This window comes from Sus scrofa, chromosome 13 (assembly GCF_000003025.6).
Source record: "Sus scrofa isolate TJ Tabasco breed Duroc chromosome 13, Sscrofa11.1, whole genome shotgun sequence".
Lineage (NCBI taxonomy): Eukaryota > Metazoa > Chordata > Mammalia > Artiodactyla > Suidae > Sus > Sus scrofa.
Genome location: NC_010455.5, coordinates 73,880,817 through 73,901,571, shown reverse-complemented (window position 1 = coordinate 73,901,571; position 20,755 = coordinate 73,880,817). Strand labels below are relative to the sequence as shown.

General features: G+C 39.7%; 1 protein-coding gene across 10 annotated transcripts in view; it reads left to right on the top strand.

The window, feature by feature from the left end:
* The window catches only part of NPHP3 (nephrocystin 3), a 57,251-nt gene continuing 37,047 nt past the window's right edge, over positions 552-20,755 (top strand). For 7 of the 10 annotated variants that reach the window (XR_002337683.1, XR_002337681.1, XR_002337682.1 and 4 more), the window contains exons 1-11: positions 553-1,015; positions 2,898-3,023; positions 3,664-3,814; positions 5,861-6,013; positions 7,056-7,189; positions 8,890-9,050; positions 10,889-11,042; positions 14,936-15,010; positions 16,688-16,861; positions 18,993-19,096; positions 20,310-20,424. Coding sequence is in view for 6 of the 10 variants with exons in the window: in XM_021069458.1 (XP_020925117.1) it covers positions 620-1,015; positions 2,898-3,023; positions 3,664-3,814; positions 5,861-6,013; positions 7,056-7,189; positions 8,890-9,050; positions 10,889-11,042; positions 14,936-15,010; positions 16,688-16,861; positions 18,993-19,096; positions 20,310-20,424 (1,743 nt within the window). In the remaining 4 variants the exon portion in view is untranslated. Of the gene's footprint in view, positions 1,016-2,897; positions 3,024-3,663; positions 3,815-5,860; positions 6,014-7,055; positions 7,190-8,889; positions 9,051-10,888; positions 11,043-14,935; positions 15,011-16,687; positions 16,862-18,992; positions 19,097-20,309; positions 20,425-20,755 lie in introns of those variants that run through there. The other 3 variants (XM_021069462.1, XM_021069461.1, XM_021069463.1) reach the window with 3 other exon arrangements.

The following is a 20,755-nucleotide window of genomic DNA, read 5'->3' as shown; positions in this document are numbered from 1 at the left end:
TTATCCTTGGTGATAGCAGGCTGTTAAGCCAAAAAGCATTGTTTTGGCTGGTGCCTTGTCTCTCTGATCATTCCAACTACATGCATACGGAGAGACGCACAGTGAGAGGCACATAGCAGGTGCTCAATACACATCTCAGATTTCCCTACCGCCTCTGGAGAGGGGTGCTCAGGCAGGGACAGCGGTAGGACAGAAACAGCAGCGTCGGAGGTGGAGCAACTGCGGACCCAGGCCAGTGCTCATGGAAGGCACATGACGGTGGGGAAGCTTCTGGCCAGGTTAGAGGCAACGCGCGCCTCTACGTTTGCCCGCCCGTAGGCCGTGAAGTAGCGCCACAGCTGTCCGCCCAGACCCCGCGGCTCTCCTCCCTCAGCCCAGTCAGTGCCCCGCCCCGCCCAGTCCTGATGCCCTGCCAAATCCAATCGACTGCTACGCCCCGCTCAGCCACCCTGCCCCACCCACTACTGCCCCGCTGCCCCGCCCCGCCCCTCTCTTCAGCCACTGCCACGCCTCCTCGAGCTGCTCGCCCCGCCCCTTCCTGCTGCCTCGCCCCTCCCCGCTCGCCCGGTCCCGCCTTCTCCTGGTGCATGTTGGCAGGTTAGCTGCGGCTGCCGGCGTCATGGGGACTGCTTCGTCGCTCGTGAGCCCCGCGGGAGGGGAGGTGATTGAGGACACGTATGGGGCGGGCGGCGGGGAGGCCTGCGAGATCCCGGTGGAGGTGAAGCCCAAAGCCCGCCTGTTGCGCAACTCGTTCCGCCGGGGCGCGGGTGCGGCTGCGGCCGGAGCCGGGCCGGGATCTCTGCCCCGCGGGGCGGGCGGCGGCGGGCTGCTGGGGGCCAGCTTCAAGTCCACTGGCTCGTCAGTGCCGGAGCTGGAGTACGCGGCGGCCGAGTACGAGCGGCTGAAGAAGGAGTACGAGATCTTCCGGGTCAGCAAGAACCAGGAGTTGCTATCCATGGGTCGTCGCGAGGCCAAGCTGGACACCGAGAACAAGCGGCTGCGGGCCGAGCTGCAGGTAACGCCCGGCCCAGGCACACACTGGGGATGGCCGCAACACCCGGGAAACTGAGGCCCCGGGCGGCCTGCCCATGGCCCTGCAGCCGCTTGGCCGCGCTGCCAGCTGGATCCAGGACGCTTACACTCCGTCCCTCATCCATCCTGTCTCATCTCCAAACTGAAGAGTTGAGAAAATTGAGCAGAAGCTGCTCTACATTTTGATTGGAGGGGACATAATTGCCTTGGGATCTAAACCCAAGGGTTAGTTATTGCCTTAACTAACCCTCCTCCTTTTCCTATTTCTGGTCCATTTATTCAGACACCTTGAAGCGATTAGCCTGAAAGTGTCCTGAAGCAACAAAATGCCAGTCTCCAGGAAAGTAGGTCCACAAGGAGCACACGCATTCACAAAAGACTGGTGACATCTCTTGAGGCAACTCATCAAACCCTTATTTGGAGTTTTTAACACCACCACCCCCAGCCAATTTTACATTCTTCCAAGATGGGGCTTAGCTCTTGGATTTTAATGATCTTGAAGTGAATTTTTCTGGATGCCCCTGATTTTCACCCATCTTAAATGGTTATAGTTGAAAGTGTTCCCTAGGGTAGTCAGATCTCCTTAATCCATTTGATTAATTTACTCAAAAAACAATTATTGCATACCCTCCCTGTAATAGATCTGTTCAGACTGATTTAAGATAGTATGTAAAGCAAAGGTTATTTTTCTCAAGGCCTCTGAGAGTTGTAGTTTGTTTACTCTCCTTTGCTGTGGTAGACTTTGGACAGCCCAAGTTTTCCTGAGCCCATTTACAGTAGGAAGAGACTAAATACCTCAGACTGATTTTTCTAAAAGGGAAGCTTTCTTCCTTCTAAACTAGGCATTCTAGTCAAACCCCACCCTATCTCACCCACCATTAGCTGTTGTATAATTAGCATTGTTATTATCTAGGAAAACATAAGCAGTTTTATCTGTTGTCTTACCAATTTTCCTATGGGGTAGTCTTAATGCACTTGCAGGTGTAAAATGGATTTATGAATTTCAGGGTTTTTTTGGTGGGGGTGTGGCACGGACTATGCCCTTCACGTGTGAAAGTTGCCAGGCCAGGGATCAAATCTGCGCCACAGCAGCAACCCAAGCCTCTGCAGTGATAACGCCAGATCCTTAATCTGCTGCGCCACAAGAGAACTCCATGCATTTCAGATTTGATTTCAAGTCATTGTCTTGGGTTCACTGAATATTGCAAAGGACTGTGTTGATAGAAGAGAAACCTGGACCAACCAGGGCAGGGTGCATTAAGCATTGACAAATATCACAGTCCCAGGTTATTCCTGTTACCAATCCCGATTCCTTATGTAGCCCTTTTGGTTTCTCATGTATCTAGGCAAAGAAACTCTTCTGTATTTATTTATTTTATCCATTTGGTCAGACATTTACTTGAGGCCTGCAGTGTTTCAGGCACTGTGAGGGCTTGTGCTGAACTTCGTGTGGACACTCTAATTTAAGTTCGGCATCAATTGGGGATAATGAGAGGAGGAAGAGAGGGAGCCAGTGAGTGTGTAGAAGTCATTATCCTTCTGGTTAAGCCTTATGAATTGTACTTTTCGTTTTCTTAAAGATGGGAAAACAGGTGTAGTGAAGAGTAAGAACTAGTACAATATTTCAAAGAAAAATATTAGTTTCCATTGAAAACTTAATGTTGAAGTATCTTCATTTTCTATAGGTTAAGCATATTTGCATTTTTATTGTGTTTGGATAAAATGGCAATATGCAGTTCTTAATAACTAGTGTAAAAATAAAGTAGATTGTTGAAATTCTGAGATATGTGATATGTATATAAGATAATGTAAAATTGGGGAGGCATACTATTTTTGTTAGGAATAACAAGGTAAATTTTTCCCAGGCACTTCAGAAAACTTACCAGAAGATACTTCGGGAAAAGGAAAGTGCTTTAGAAGCAAAATACCAGGCAATGGAGAGAGCAGCTACATTTGAACATGACAGAGATAAAGTTAAGAGGCAATTCAAGGTAAATTTCGTACATTTTAATCCCCAAAGTAAAATAAAAATAGTATATTTTAAAAGTTCTTAGAATGCCTAGGAATAAACCTGACCAAAGAGGTGAAAGACTTAAACACTGAGAACTATAAAAGTTCATGTAATGCTGAGGTGAATAAATAGAAGTCAATGAGGTAGGAGCCATGAAAGTTTCAAGAACTTTACTAAAGCACATTTTACATTTTTGAATTGGACCAGGTAAACTTGAGATAGTTTTAAAAACAAGTATAAATGTGAACATTTTAATAGGGATTTGGGTCGGGGTGGGGGGGTGTTTCTTTTAGGCAAAGGCATTTAGAAACCTTTGGGGATGTTTTCTGCTGGAGGGCACTACTGACATTAAGTGGGAGGAGGACAAAATTTGCTAAATATCAAATGGCTCACAAGGCAGCCCCACACCGTAGACATGTATCATGCTGGAAGTCCACCTGGTTCTAGTTTCAAAACAGTGATGTAGAGGTACTTGGCTTATTTATCCTACAAAAGAGGAGCTCAAGGAACAAAATGAATATTGATTTTATGAGTTAAAGAATTTTCCCTTAAAAGTTGATGACACAACTTTTCCATAATCAGAAAAAAAGAATTTCAAAATTAAAATCCTTCTTTTAAAGATTTTTAGGGAGACCAAGGAAAATGAAATTCAGGATTTATTGAGGGCCAAGCGAGAGTTGGAGAGCAAACTTCAGAGGCTACAGGCTCAGGGGATCCATGTGTTTGATCCTGGAGAGTCTGATTCAGATGACAACTGTACAGATGTTACTGGTAAATCTATTTCCTATTTATAATATTTTGAGATTTCAGTATAGGTGTAATGATTATAGAACCAACCTTGAATCCTTTTACTTATAAGTAATTGCTGTTACAAATAGACTTGCACTTTCTCTCTCTTTCTAAGCTGTTATGACAGCTCTTTTCCGTGACATTGTGGAGGCTGAGGTTACTTCTGTCTCCTTGCTCTGCTGGCCTCAGCCCATAGCTTTTCTCTCTCTGGTCTAAGATAGCTCCTTCAGGTCCCACCATCACATCTACAGATTAGCCAGGGGAAGAGGGAGGGGAATCCATTACTTTCCTTGAAAGCATAATCTGAAAGACAGTAGATTATTCCAACATCCCACTGGCCAGAGCTATACCTAGGAATATGGAAAAGTGTGAATAGCAGGAGAGCCATGAATCCACATAGAATTTGGGTTTGTGTTACTAAAGGAAGAACAGGAGAATAGATGTTGATAGTCAGTAGTCTCTCTCACATTATTTTTCCACATAAATGGATGTGTTCTTTACAACTATCAGAATATCTGCATAATATTTCACTGGTCTCCAGTGCAGCTTCATGAAATATTTTTAAAGTTTTTATGTTATAATTAAACATGAAATGTTTTTCTAGAAGTAAAGAGAAACTGGGAATCATAGGATGAAAGGGTCTGCCATATTCCAAGGAAATAATAATGAAGTATGATTGATATTGAAAAATATTCTGTTTTAAATGCAGTCACTCTCTCATTTATATGAAACTGTAATTATGTTCTTACAAACTGATGTATTTTAGGGTAAAACATGGCAAATAATAATTCCCTCTTAATTTGTATATTAGTACCTTAGAATCTGATTGCATCCTGGAACTTTTATTGCTAACTTTTGGGAAAAAAGTGAAGTGATTCTTCATGGCTTAGAGTGACTAAGAAGATGCTTTTATGCCCCCACATTAGTCTTAGTGATTATTTTGTTATTGACATTTGTCAAAATGTACAGTGTTACAGAACTATTATATTCTAATTATCTTGACAAGTTAATAAAATGTTAATATTTCTTCCTAAGTCTTTCTTCATATTTTGATCTAAACATGAAAGAAGGAATGCCTGAGGGAATGTCACTCATTTGAAAGTCAAAGAGTACAAATAATAATCTTAATTTTGCCAGAGATTTAGTCCAAATACCAGTTTACTTGTGGTTAGTCAAGGATGCCATGTAGATATTATGGCAAATATTATGTATTAAAAAATCGACATGATAAGTATCTCTTGATTCAGGCATTAATTTTGTTGCTCAGGGAGGTTAAAGAGAATGTACTCTCTACATCCTTAGCTTACTTCCTAATGAATTATCAATATCAATTACTGGTGTGCCGGTATTAGTCTTCCTTTGAAATTCTTCAAATTTTACGTTGATACCTAAATCATGTACTTAGAAATGTTTTTTAGAATTTTTGTGGGGGAATGTTTTTAACTTCTGTTATTATAGTTCCTTTGCTTATTGTATTCTTAATTTCTTTTCATCTTTCTCTTTTTAATCCCTTTAAATTTGAGATGATGGAGTTCCCTCATGGCTCAGTGGTTAAAGAATCCAACTAGGAACCACAAGGTTGTGGGTTTGATCCCTGGCCTCGCTCAGTGGGTTAAGGATCCAGTGTTGCTGTGAGCTGTGGTGTAGGTCGCAGACACGGCTCGGATTCTGTGTTGCTATGGCTCTGGCGTAGGCCAGTGGCTACGGCTCCGATTGGACCCCTAGTCTGGGAACCTCCATATGCCAAAGGTGCGGCCCTAAAAAGAAAAAAAGACAAAAAAAATAAAATAAATTTGAGATGATAACCAGAATTATGTTAACCACCCCCTTAGAACTTGCCAGAATTTGGTGGCAAAGTACTTTCAAAATCATTGTTTTGATTTGATTTCAAAATCAAGTCTGAATATTTGTTGTGTTTTTAATATTGTAGTATGTTTACATTAGAAATCTCATGAGTACATATGATAAGTTTTTGAAATTTCAGTACATAATTCAGTTTTCATCAGATGAAATCTCTTGCTTTTACAGCTGCAGGAACTCAGTGTGAATATTGGACTGGCGGAGCCCTGGGAAGTGAGCCTTCCCTAGGGAGTATGATCCAGCTTCAGCAGTCCTTTCGGGGCCCCGAGTTCGCCCATAGTTCTATAGACGTGGAAGGACCCTTTGCTAATGTCAACAGAGGTAACACATGCCATTTGCCAGTTATCCTGGGTAATGGTAGGGACTATTCCTGTGCTGTCATCTTGTATTAGAACTGCCATTAGCAGAGCATGAGGCTTGTGTTCTGGATGTCTTCCCCTGCCAAACCATCATGTGCTGGTGCTTATCACTAACCAGGGAGGATGAAATTAATTCACCTCAGAATCAGCTGGTGCCCCCTGCCCCACCCTCCAGCCAGACTGGCCAGTAGTTCTAATAACTGAACTTCTGGTCTGGATTCTCAAGTATTTTAGTTGAGCAGTGAAAGTCTAATGTAGATTAACTGGAAAACAGTAGTTTTTAATCTTTCCCTCTGCATCTTTGATATTGTTGAAGGTTAGAGCAGTTGTGGAGTAGAATATAAAACCTTGGTTATGAAATACAGTGTTCTCAGTCAAAAGAATATTTTCATTATCTTTATATAATTTGTCATCCAAAACAGCTCTGAAGATGTGTTCAGATTTCAATACCACTGCAGATCTGAGATGTTATAAGCAGCTCCACTCTTTTTTAAAAATTATGAAATTATTTATCTGTTAGCAAAATGGAAATAATTTTTTTTATTATGCCTTTTGAGTTAGCCAAATATGTCTTAAAATATTCATTCTCATTAACATTTGGTTACTTTTCACTTTAGGTCATTCTTGAACTTCTCTTTTTGGCTCAATACATTTCAAGAATAATAAGTAGGTAAAACAGGTCAACCTGGGAACCTAGGGTCCCCTCAGATAGCAAACTAATTAAACAGCCTATGTAGCCCAGTTCCCTGACATTTGACTGGAGCCCTGGGTACCTCAGCAAAGACCACTGGTGACATTGATTGCTTTAAGCCCCAGGATAGAATTTGAGATTGGAGAACTGATTGCCTTCTAATATGTTATTCTGGAAGCTATGTAAATATTATAGATGAGACCAGATTCCATTCTATGATGCCTATTGTGTTTTTTCTACCTTCTGGGGAATCATCTTGTCAGGTGTTTTTGAGTAATTTTTTTCAGGTACTTATGAGAAATTTTATTTTCAGATGACTGGGATATTGCTGTAGCTAGTTTATTACAAGTTACCCCCTTGTTTTCACATTCTCTATGGAGTAACACTGTCAGATGTTACCTCATTTATACAGATGAAACCCAGCCTGAAATGGATCTTTTCCTTAAGGTGAGGACATTTATAAATTCTGTATTCACTGATTTAAAATACAAGTTAATATCGTGTCTGGTTTATGATAACATTACATCTAACCAAGTAGTTTACTACCTACTAGATTGTGTATTAAAGAGCAAGAAGCATCTTGGACTTTTCTTAAGAAAACATCTTAGTATTAGTATATTCAAATTAAGGCCTTGGAACTTTATTTATTTATTTATTTATTTTGTCTTTTTAGGGCCGCACACTCAGCATATGGAGGTTCCTAGACTAGGGGTCTAATCGGAGCTACAGCTGCCAGCCTATGCCACAACCACAGCAACGCCAGACCTGAGCTGTGTCTGTGAACTACAGCACAGCTCACGGCATTGCCAGATCCTTAACCCACTGAGCAGCAGGGATCAAACCTACATCCTCATGTATGCTAGTATGCTAGTCAGATTTGTTTCCACTGAGCCTCAGCAGGAACTCCAGGCCTTGGAACTTTATGCGTTTGAATGCTTCATTACGCATTCCCCACAGTGTTTACGATCCTTACTGATGGTGCCTGCTTTAGTTAATACCTGCCAGCTCTATTCTTGAATCTGTTTCAGTTTAGAACAGAATTTAATCCTTGTCATGGTTTTACATTGTTCAAGGCAGCCTTTGGGGTTAATCTAAAATAGAGGTCAGCAAACTACAGCCTCTGGGCCAAATCTGGCCTGCAGTGTGTTTGTATATGACCCAGAGCTAAGATTGGTTTTTACATTTTTTTAATGGTTGAAAAAAATAATATTTTCACATGTGAAAATTATATGAAATTCAAATTCTTGTGCCTTTAGATAAAATTTATTGGAACATAGCCATTGTGTCATGTGAACATAGCTCTTGTGTCTGGTTGTGTCACAGTAATGGCAGAATAAATTATGACGGGGACTAAATGGACCACAAAGATCTCTGCCAAAACAGCCAAGTTGTTAAGCCATTATTAATCTGTAAAAATATTTACCATCTGGCCCTTTACAGAAATAGTTTACCAACTACTGTTCTAACTGAATTTTAAATAAATATGTATGTCACATGCTATACCTGCTATATTAACATCCTCCAGATTGTTGATTAATAAGTTCATTTAGCTTTCCTTTTTGCTATTACTCAATTTTGGTAAAAAGATAAAATATTTTGAAAACCAAAGCTTCCACTGAATATAGGTTATTCCCAAACACATGTTGAGGGAATTGCTGATTTATTGCATAATAATAATCATCATTACTTAGTAACTTAATCTGTTATAAACCAGCCTTTTTTTATATCTATCTGCTTTAGTGTTCTACTATATCATGTAGGACACTTTTAAACTGTATAAACTCTGGATTTATATTTTTCACCCTATAACAATAAACAGAAGCCATATTTAGTAACAATAATAAAAACCAAATCAAAATAGCCTAATATTTTATTACTGTTGTTTTAGGTTTTATTATGAGATAAATCATTTTCTGAGCTAAGAAACAGCCAAGTTGCTAAGCTATTACTATTTTCATTTTATAGAGAAACTTGCCTTATAAGGATTGTCTCTAAATTGTAAATAAATATATTTTAAAATTTTTAAATTGGAGATATCCATCATGGCCTGTTCTGAAACATGCTTTTTTCTTTTAAGTAGTATGTATGGAGCTGACTAGATCTTTAGTTAAATAAGCTGTGCTTTCATATGTTTACTTTGTTTTTAGGATTATTCACCTAAACTTAAGAGAATGTGTGAGACAATGGGATATTTTTTCCATGCTGTATATTTTCCAATAGATATTGAAAATCAATACCTCACTGTAAGAAAATGGGAAATTGAGAAGAGTTCATTAGTTATATTATTCATTCATTTAACTTTACCAAGGTAAGCTGAAAACTATAGTTACAGGAATTAAACTTGTAAATAGAATTGAGATTGTGCAATGAACTTGAAAGAAAAGTTCTGCAGTTCCCTGGTAGAGCAGCAGGTTAAGGATCCAGTGTTGGTCACTGCAGTGGCTTGGGTCACTGCTGTGGTGTAGATTCAGACCCTGGCCTGGGAACTTCCCTGTGGCACAGGCGTAGCCAAAAAAAATTTTGCATTCAAAAACATCCCTGAAATTCAGTAAATTCTATGGCTTTTCATACTTAAAAAATTAAAAATTTCACACCGTTAGGATTGTTTCATAGGTCATAAGATTAACATCGTTAATGTAAAAATCATTTTAATCAGCAAACTATGGCTCTTAAGTCAAATCCAGCCAAAATTTTATTGGAACATAGGTATGTTCATTTGTGTATGTATTGTCTACAGCTGCTTTCACATTACAGCAGCAGAGTTGAGTATTTCAGCAGAGACTGTGGCCCATAGAGCCTAAAATGTTTACAGCTGACCCTTTACAGAAATTGGAATCAGTATCCCTGATTCCAATAATCAGCATTAACCTTCATTATGTTCTTTCTTTGGATACCAATTGAGAGGCACTTGAACACTTGCGTAGGTGTTAAATCATTTTTAATTCTCTGAGGAGCTATTTAAATCCAGTAAAGTGAGCAGTTTTTAAATAATCTGAATATAATCACAACAATGAATCTAGTCTGCAAATAAAGGGTTTTTTTTAAACCAATTAGATATATAGAAGACAAAATAGATTAAAAAGGAGGTGAATTTTTCTTTCTACATTTGCTATCTGATTGGATTTTAATCTTTTCAAAACATTTTTCTCTTTTTATTGAGAACTAGCTCTGACTTTACCTGTGTATGGATGTATTTGGAGCCCTAAGCTTTATCAGAAACCTGATAGTATAACGCATCATTGATCCTTAAGACTACCCAAGGGCCAGGTGGCCACCGGATCCAAGCCACACCTGCGACCTACACCGCAGCTTGCAGCAATGCCAGGTCCTTAACTCACTGAATGAGGCTGGGGAAACCTGCATCCTCATGGAGGCTATGTTGGGATCTTAACCCACTGAGCCACAATGGGAACTCCTAGATGTTTTTTTTAACCTGGAGTCAATATTATTAACAGCTTTCTAACCTTCCCCATCTGCCTCTGGATCTTTCTTATAGTGTCTCTTGGGTTTAAGGGTTCAGAACATTTATTGGATGAGTAAAGGCAGGCTAAAGGACTAGAGAAGAGAGATATCTTGAAACCTTGAAGCTGATGATTTTTGTGTTTCAACTTCAGAACTACATAATTATAAATAGAATTAGGTTTTTCCATTTATTTGCAAAGTCTCATGAGTCTGGTCCATTATTTTGAGCAATATTTAACAGTATTTTTTAAGAACTTTTTTAAAATTAGATTAAAAAAGTAAAGTTATGTATGTTTTACAGTTTAATTTCGAGCACAATTTATTGTACCTCATCTCACTGTCTACTGGTGAACATAAAGACTAAGCTAGAACAGAGCTAAAAAAAATGTCCATTTTGGAGTTCTCTTGTGGCACAGCAGATTAAGGATCCAACATTGTCACTTATGGTGGCCCTGGGTCATTGCTATGCCAAGGGTTCAATCCCTGGCCTGGGAACTTCTACATGCCATGGGTGTGGCCAAAAAAAAACACAAAAATGTTTGGAAAGTTTCGCTTGTTCTGCAGCAAGGCTTTTTCTGGCCACTTGTCATTTTAGTAAACCTCCTTCTTGGCATTTAGGTTAATTGACTAATTGTGTGCTGCCCCTGTGCAGTGTAGCACAAGAAATACTGATTTCCAATCTAGCCTTTTATTGGAAGACTGTGAAGAAGCTTTTCTGAAAAACCCTGAAGGCAAACCACGATTAATTTATCATCGTTTGGAGGATGGGAAAGTCACTACTGACTCTGTCCAGCAGCTGATTGCTCAGGTTTCTAACCTGAAGACCAACAAAGCCAAGGTAAAATTCATAGGGTTGTTTTGTTTTGTTTTATTTTTAATCATATAAACAATTTATTTATTTATTTATTTTGCTTTTTAGGGCCACACCCAAGGCATATGGAGATTCCCAGGCTAGGGGTCTAATCGGAGCTACAGCTGCCAGCCTATGCCACAACCACAGCAACACCAGATCCGAGCTGCATCTGCAACCTACAGCATAGCTCACGGCAACGCGGGATTCTTAACCCACTGCGCAAGGCTAGGGATTGAACCTGAAACCTCATGGCTCCTAGTCAGATTCATTTCCACAGCCCCACGACGGGAACTCCCATGGGGTTGTTTTATAAGAACATGCTTGGCAGAGAGAGCTGCTGAAACAAAGGCCATGAGGCAAGTGAGCCTGGCATGTTTGGGGAGAGGAAGGAAGCTAGCTAGCATGGCTGGAACAGAGTAACTGGGGAGATACATGTTTTCTTACTGAAGAACCTTGGTTTCCTTACTTAGCACGAAGTATGGAGCCATTGGAGGACTTTAAGCAAAGAGGAGGAAATGCTATTCTGACAAGGGTCTCTCAGACTGCTGTGTTGAGAGCTGACTGTGGTTTGGAGGGAGGGTAGTGGAGGAGGGCAGAGCTGGAGAGCTGTCGCCATCATCCAGGTGAGAAGCTGGTGATTCAAACCAGGGTGGAGGTAGAGGATGTGATGAAAAGTGGTAGAATTCTGGGTAAATTTTGACAGAACCAATAGATTTCCTAGCAGATTAGTTTTGGGCTAAGAGGAAGAGGGGAATAAGCAACAACATATGCCTGATAAGAGTATTGTTTGTGAGTAGACAAATCCGATTCTTTACTGTGCTTTTTTCCCAAGCACAGCATCATTCGCTCTGCTACTGAAGGATTAGTGTAGGAAGAACCTTTTCATGGTAACCTTTCCTGAGAGCACTGGGAAAAGTGAAAAACTAATCATGAGTAGGAGAATGATTTGATCGTCTCTAGGTGCGTGATGGGAGATATATATATATATATATATATATACACACACACACAGATATATATATATTGTCTTTTTGTGTTTTCTTGAGCCGCTTCCACGGCATATGGAGGCTCCCGGGCTAGGGGTCAAATCAGAGCTATAGCCACCGGCCTACACCAGAGCCACAGCAACGTTGGATCCGAGCATCCGAGCCGAGCCGCGTCTGCAACCTACACCACAGCTCACGGCAACGCCGGATCCTTAACCCACTGAGCAAGGCCAGGGATCGAACCCGCAACCTCTGGTTCCTAGTCGGATTGGTTATCCACTGTGCCGCGACGGGAACTCCGGGATATGTTTTAGAAGAGAGATTATGGGCTTTGCAGTGAGTCTCACTACACAGTGAGATGACTTCAACAATGTTTATAGTTAATGTTAAGAATACAATCAAAAACAACTCTAGGATTTTGACAAAGTTTCTGTTTCTCTTTGCCCAGCCAGAAAATAAGATCAAATGTGAATACAAGCCAGCATAACAAAGTGAAGAGTCTAAGGCAAAAAAAAAATACGTTTTTATTATAGTTAATCTCCAGAGCCATCCCATTCTTTGTTTTATTTTAGTATTATCTTAGTCTACGGGGTCCCACAAGGAAAGATACTGGTTAATTTTTCTTATCTTTATTCAGTTTATTCTATAAATATTGCTTTTAAAAAGTAGTATACTAGATGAATTTTTTTCACATAGGAGTCAAATAAGAGCTCTTTACCATGATTATATATTTATTTTTTTCGGAGTTCCCGTCATGGCGCAGCAGAAATGAATCCAACTAGGAACCATGAGGTCGTGAGTATGATCCCTGGTCTCGCTCAGAGAGTTAAGGATCCGGCGTTCCCGTGAGCTGTGGTGTAGGTTGCAGAAGTGGCTCGGATCCTGCACTGCTGTAGGCCAGTAGCTATAGCTCCGATTTGACCCCTAGCCTGGAAACATCCATATGCTGCAGGTGCAGCCCTAAAAAGCAAAAAATAAAAAAATTTAAATATATATATATTTTTTTTTTTAATAAATTTTATTGAAATACAGTTGACTTACAAAGTTGTGTTAGTTTCAGATGTTCAGCAAAGTAAATCAGTTATACATATACATACATTCATTCCTTTTCAGTTTACTTCCCCATATAGATTATTACACAGTATTGAGTAGATTACCTTGTGCTATACAGTTCCCTGGCCTGGGAACTTCCACATCTGTGGGCATGGCCAAAAATTAATTAATTAATTAATTAATGTAGGATAAACTGCCTTTTTTGTAGAACTGTAGCTTTACTGGCTAAAGATGAATTTTGAGTTATGTATGTGGAATGGTACAAAAATAGATAAGATGAAATTAAAGTAGTGGTTTAATCTGTGTATGTGTCTACGTAGGCATACAGTGTGTGTACATATGTACATACATGTGTGTCTGTGTGTTGAAGAAAGAAGATATGGGCTTTATCCAGGATATCAAGAGAAAGGACACACAGCAGACTGATTAAACAATAAAGGCTGGTGTTGGGCTTTTCCTAGCTTTGGAATATTCAGGCCCAAAAAAGTTAATACATGAGCAAAGTATCCACAAGTTCTTATCTGAAGCAAAAGTGAGAATTCAGCCACTGGAGTTTTCCTGAAAAAAGCCCATTCCTTTCACCCAGGGCCAAGCCCCCCAGCTAAGCACATCTCCCTCACCTGCCCAAGTGAAAGCAGTGGAGCTGCCCTCAACCTCATCATGTAGCCTCTCCCCCTCCCCTCTGGATCATTCCATAAATAATCCACAGATTTGCTGAGTACCTACTGTGTGCCAGGCCCCAGGCCCACAGGGGAAAGCAGAGGCGCCCCATTGTTTCCCACGAACAAGGAAAGGCTGGTTCCCTCTGACCACCACAACCTGGGACCCCAACCTTCCATGTTTCCTCAGGTTACCCTGGTTACCCTTCTGAAACAAACGGCAGGAAGCAAGAGGGTTATTTACTATCCCGCCTACGTAACGTTCAGGGAGGGCTTTTGTACAAACCTACATGTGCACATTACAGGACAAAAGGAAAAAAAAAACAGAACTGTTTCCCCCCAAGGCTGTGAGCTGAAAAGAATCAAGCCAAACTTGGAAATATTTTCTACACTCTGCCCACACAATAAAATCAACTTCTGGTTGCATCCGAGTACTAGTCTCACTTTATGCCTCGGGTGCACAGACACTGCTACCAGGGGCCCAGCACACACCGTCCCACCCATCTGGTCCCTTGACAGGTTCCTACTCTCAGGTGTCAAAATGAGCAGATGGGAAGTTCCCATTGTGGCCCACTGGAAGCAAATCTGACCAGTATCCATGAGGATGCAGGTTAGATCCCTGGCCTCGCTCATTGGGTCAGCAGTCCAGCGTTGCCATGAGCTATGGCGTAGGTCGAAGACATGGCTATGGTGTAAGCCAGCAGCTACAGCTCTAATGAAACCCCTAGCCTGGGAACCTCCCTATGCCTCATATGAGGCCCTAAAAAGCAAAAAAGGGGGGGGAGGGGGCAGGTGTGTGCATCAGTCAAATCAGTCCAGACCAAATTGGACTTTCAACAATAACACCTGGTCCTGAACAGAGTTTTGGCATTACCAATAACCAATCACTTTTCCAGATGAACACATGAGCCAAAAAAAGCATACTTTTTGTTTTATTTGCAACAATGTTCACATTAAATTGCTTGTGTGACCTTAGACAAGTTATTTAACTTGTCTCAGTTTCCTCTTCTATAAAATGGGGAGAATAATAGTGTCTGACTCAGGGTTGTGAGAATAAATGAGCTAATATTTGCAAAGTACTTGGAACAATTCCTGATACATAAGCACTATGAAAGTATTTACCACCACCTTCTCCTCCTGTTATTGATTTCCTTGTTGTTAAACTTCTTTTTTTCCCCAGATCATTGAACACTCAGGAGATCCTGCAGAAGGAGTACATAAAACTTACATTTATGTGGAAAAGATTATTAAACAGGTAAATATGCATTCTCTGAAAGATTTCATCTCAAGTATCTTAAGACTGTTTACCATAAAAATGGGTTTTCCATAGAAAAATCATGTGTTTTTTTGAAAACAGCTGGGGAGAGTGTACTTCTTTCTGTGAGAGTCCATCCTGTGGTATTACTGTGGTATTCCCAGTACCACACATCTATAATCTCTCAGCTCTCTCACAATTTGATGCTTTAATACCTGTTAAGTGTAAAATGGATTTAAAAAATGGTAGATAAAAAGGAAGTATTTGAGGAATAATGTTCAGCCTATTCAATAGTCTCCTCAGATTCTTCGTGCGCCTCGACTTTTTGTAAATTAGAAAACTTGAGTTTTCCTACCACATTATCTCCCTTACAGTAGAGAAGTATCTGAGATCATGGAACACAGAGGCGTCTCAAACTGAAAGTTTCTATGATGTCTTGGTATTATCTTGAAAATGTATGTGAGTTACATATTCTGCTTGATATTTACCCATCTTTATTTTTAATATTAAAAATCATTTAAAATCATGTACCAGCAAAAGTGCTAATAATGATAAGAAAAATAATTCCCTATCTTCAGGTAAAATGGACACAAGATGTTTAGCCTGTGTTTATCCTTACCTGCTGACCCCTCCCTCAGGGTACTGATGACCCTATTTGGGAAGTAAAGGATTAGATTACTTCTTAAAATTAACTTGTGTTACAAGTATGGAGATTTGTTATCAAAGAAAAAGAATGAGCCCCAAATAAGGTGAATTGAGCAGTAATGAAATGAAATGACAACTTTACTGCTGTAGGTAACAATATTTCAGAGTCGTGGCCAGTGGTAACGATCCGACTGGAAAATCGGCGGACCAGTCGATCGCGTTGCCTGACGTCAACTCGATTCGCTAGCTGGCTCATTCGTAGCGAAAATAGCAACACAACAACAAAAGAAAAACAAAAACAAAAAAAAACCAACATATTTTCAAGGGTTAATATAAAGACTAGATATTACAGTGGATATATTAGATATCAAGAAATCTCATCTGGGAGTTCCCTTCGTGGCTCAGCAGTTAACAAATCTGACTAGCATCCACAAGGGCGCGGGTTCGATCCCTGGCCTTGCTCAGTGGGTTAAGGATCTGGTGTTACCATGAGCTGTAGTGTAGGTTGCAGATGCAGCTCAGATCCTCGTTGCTGTGATGTGTGCCAGCAGCTACAGCTCTCGACCTCTAGTCTGGGAACTTGCATGTGCCACGAGTGTGGCCCTAAAAAGCAAAAAAAAGGAAAAAAAAAGAAATCCCATCTCAGTAATTAAATTCTTGTAAAAATGTAAAGCAGCATATTTCTTAGGCATTAGCACAATCTTTAAAAGTGTTCACTAGCCAGATATCACCAAAGATATTGTGTAAAGATTTTGGAAACCAGATCCAATGGGAGTCAAATACCCCTCTAACTTTATTTTTAATGAAAGAGAGAGGTCTTTGTATTATTTTAATATTTCCTTACTTCTTTATTTTAAACTAGTGTTTAATTTTATAGTTATACGTTAATCTCTGGAGGTACCATCCAAAGGCCATTGGTTTGGACTTGCCCTCTGAGGTAGGTGAGGGCCACCTTGGACCTGTATGCTGACAGTACTGTGCAGGGTTTTCACGTCGCTCGTTCCCTTTTGTGTGCTTACTCTTGGTGTTCAGGACATCCTGGGCTTTGAAAACACAGACCCGGATACTAAGGATTTGGGCAGTGAAGATTCTGTTCCCGAAGAAGATGATTTTGGTGATGTTCTGTGGGACATACATGATGAACAAGAGCAAATGGAAGCTTTTCAGCAGGCTTCAAATTCAGCCCATGAGTTGGGATTCGAGAAGGTAAGCATTTGGTGTATTGTTCCAACAAAGATCAGTTGCTTCTTAAAAGCTTTATCATAATTGTGGTTTCACATAATTATACTCAAGGTTAAGGAATGTGTTCGTATCTGCCCTCATGGCTTAATTATCCATGTTGAGACATGTGCTGGATCTGTGTCATATGAAAAATGTGTGAGATTCAGATATACTTATGAACATCAAACGGCTTTAGTTACAGATCAGGATTTATAAACTACATGTTTATTAGGCTACCATCTGCAATTCACCAGACCCAGATTAAGATGCCTAGGAAACTTGATAAAAATAGTAAGGCTCTCTATTTCTCCAATTCTTGGAGAAATCAAAATACCTAACATTCAGAAAACAAAGCACCGTCATTAATGCAATAGGCAGATCAGTCCTTCAGCAAACTTAAATACCTAGACAAATTAACAAACCTGTAAGTGCACAGAGAATCTACATGCAAGTTCAAAAATACTTAATAATATTTAAAAATTAATATAACAACTAATATCTTAAAGAATATCACAGTAGCTGTCATTAATAGTTGTATTTTTATAGGAATTTTTATGGCTTTTATAATTTAGATGTCAGTGTTTATGACCTGGTTCCACCATTTGCTCACTATGGATTTTGATCACGTTACTTAGCTCTAAACTTTGACTTTCTCATCTTTAAAATGAGAATAGCTAATAGTACCTACCTCATAGGGTTGTTGGGACGACTAAACCAGATCATGCACATAAAGCAGTTGGCACAGTACCTGGCACACTATAAATGTTAAGTTATTTTATGAAAGGTATTGGTATCACTATTTTTGAAGAACTTAAGCTTTGGATTATAGTTTGCCTAAGAGTATATATGGTGTAGATTACAGATGTGGGATTTGAACGTAGGCTTCTGGCTCCAAATCCTATGCTTTCTTTTGTAGCAGGGGTCTTAATGTGGAAACCCTGGGTCTATAAATTGGCTTTACATGGGACTATGAACTAATCTATTAGGATTTACAAGGTCATTAATCAGTTAAGCCCTTTGCTTCTTAAGATACATTACTGCTATCAGAATTACTTGAATTCCTGGGGAATATGACATGACAAACAGAAAAATTGGTTGAAAAACTATACCAAGTTAATTACTTATTGTAGTGGCTGGAAATATCTGCTACCTTAAAGCTCACACAAATTACTTATTACATATTCCTTTGATTCTTTACCAGCTATTATTTAGACCACTGCTACACTTAATAAACATCCTAACCCCCAAAATAACTTTAGAATCTCTTTATAACTACTGAGATATTTTGGTTTTCTGAGCATGTCCTTTTCACCTGTGAACCAGTTTCTTCCTGCCTAGGGAAAGCCTAGGAAATAGGAGTTCTTCCTGCCTAGGGAAAGCCTAGGAAATAGGAGTTCTTGGACTTCTATGTTGAACTCGCTCAACTTAGAAAGATCTCAAGGGGCCTATCCTAGCTCTGATTCTTCTTGGGAGACTCCCAGTTCCCAGACAAGACCCTCTCATTTCTCAGGAATCCCTGGCGAGAAAGGAATAGGAAATGTGAGCACTTGTGATGGGGCACAGAAGTTACGTAGGTCAGAGCTAAGGCAGTGGTCAGAGTGACATGGAATTAGGTGAATGACAGAGGGCATGAGCCTGTATTTTCAATTATTGGCTTCATCTTAAAAGTTTCATTGGGATTTTAAATATTTGAAACAAGACAAAGACTATTTAAAGTGAAATAAATCATAAAGAATCATCAAGTGCACCAACAGGCCTTCTGGGGTATTTTCTGTGGTTTAGGAGCTACAGGGAAACACAGTGGCCTCCTTGCAGCATTCTGCAAAACAAATGAATGTTGCAAAACCCCGTGGGTATCTTAAATGTTGTCCTTCATCCATTAATGGAAGGAATACTGTGGTGGAAGAAATTGGGGCCCATTCTTAGCTTACTACTTTGGACATATTTAACCAGCTATAACCATAAGCAGTTATGAGAGTGCTATTGACTCCAAGTATATTTTATGTTCTCATGCAGCTTTTTTCTGCTGATTTTAGAGGATAATCACAAATTGACTCTATTTAGTGTTCTAAGAGGTATCTTCTTCCTCACAACTTAAATTCATTTTTGCTTCTAGTATTACCAGCGCCTCAATGATCTAGTGGCTGCACCAGCACCAATTCCACCCCTTCTTGTGTCTGGAGGACCAGGCTCTGGAAAGTCCCTTCTTTTATCAAAGTGGTATGATGCAGTGCAATCACATTGTTACCATCATCATTTGAATTACTGAACTCATGCAACAGTGAATTATTGCATGTCAGCCTCCCTGCATGGCCTGTACTAAACATTAAAAAAGCAAAAAGGACCAAAAGAATAGATGCATACCCTGAGACATAAACAATTTAAATGTTAGAAGATAGAGAACAAGAAAGGAATAGGAAATGTGAGCACTTGTGATGGGGCACAGAGGTCACGTAGGTCAGAGCTAAGGCAGTGGTCAGAGTGACATGGAATTAGGTGAATGACAGAGGGCATGAGCCTGTATTTTCAATTATTGGCTTCATCTTAAAAGTTTCATTGGGATTTTAAATATTTGAAACAAGACAAAGACTATTTAAAGTGAAATAAATCATAAAGAATATCAAAATAAATGATATCTTTACCACGAATGCAAACTAGTACTTTAAATTATGGGCTAAAGTCCATTTAAGCTAATAAAAACTGTTTTAAGTTTTAGTTTTGTTCATCGTATTATTTAAAAACATCTTGTAAGACCACTTTGTTTCATTCAAATAGTTATTATTTACATTGCTGAGTTAGCATACATTATATCTTTTTTATTGCTCTTTTATTCAAAATTTTGTTTGGAAATACTATTTTTGTACTTAATAAAGAAACTTTTTGTCCTTTAATAACATATTCGTAACTAAAGGTTCATGCTTATTTTACTAATACTTTAACCTCAAATGTACAATGTTTTGGTTTACATTGGTTAACATCAATTTGGAATTAAAATGAATCTCTAATTTTTTAATGGTTCATTTAAAAGAATCTAGGAGTTCCCATTGTGGCACAGTGGAAGTGAATCCAGCCAGTATCCATGAGGATGTGGTTCAATCCCTGGCCTCACTCAGCGGGTTGGGAATCCAGCGTTGCCCTGAGTTGTGGTGTAGGTCTCAAATGAGGCTCGGATCCTATGTTGCTGTGTCTGTGGTGTAGGCCGGCAGCAGCAGCTCTGATTCAACCCCTAGCCTGGGAACTTCCATATGCCACAGGTGCAGACCTAAAAAAGCAAAAAAATAAAAAAAAGAAAAGAATCTAAAAGTGGAATAAAAATGTAATTGACTGACCACGTAGTTTCTGACAGATAGCATTTGATGCTGAATGCACTGTAAATTTTTTTGGTTGACTGTAAAGGAGCTTCATCAGTCTGTAAAAGGTCTTTTTCTTGCAGGATCCAATTACAACAGAAGAATTCCCCTAACACGCTAATTCTTTCTCATTTTGTGGGGAAGCCCATGTCAACCAGCTCAGAGTCTTCCTTGGTTATTAAACGACTAACTCTAAAGGTAGAATATACCAACTTTTGGAATTTTCAGAATTTTTCATTTAGATCGAGAAGTTGTTGGGCCTGGGTACCTGATAATAAGCCAATTTTCCATATTACCTGTTTGTTTTGGCTTTGCATATGGTTAAAAATAATACTCAATGCACTTGGGTCCTTTTGGTGACAATTTTGGTTTAAAATGCAGAGATGGGCGTTCCTATTGTGGCTCAGCGTGTTAAGAACCCAACTAGTATCCATGAGGATGCAGGTTCGATGCCTGGCCTCATTCAGTGGGTTAAGGATCTGGTGTTGCCCCAAGCTGCAGCATAGGTCACAGATGCAGCTTGGATCTG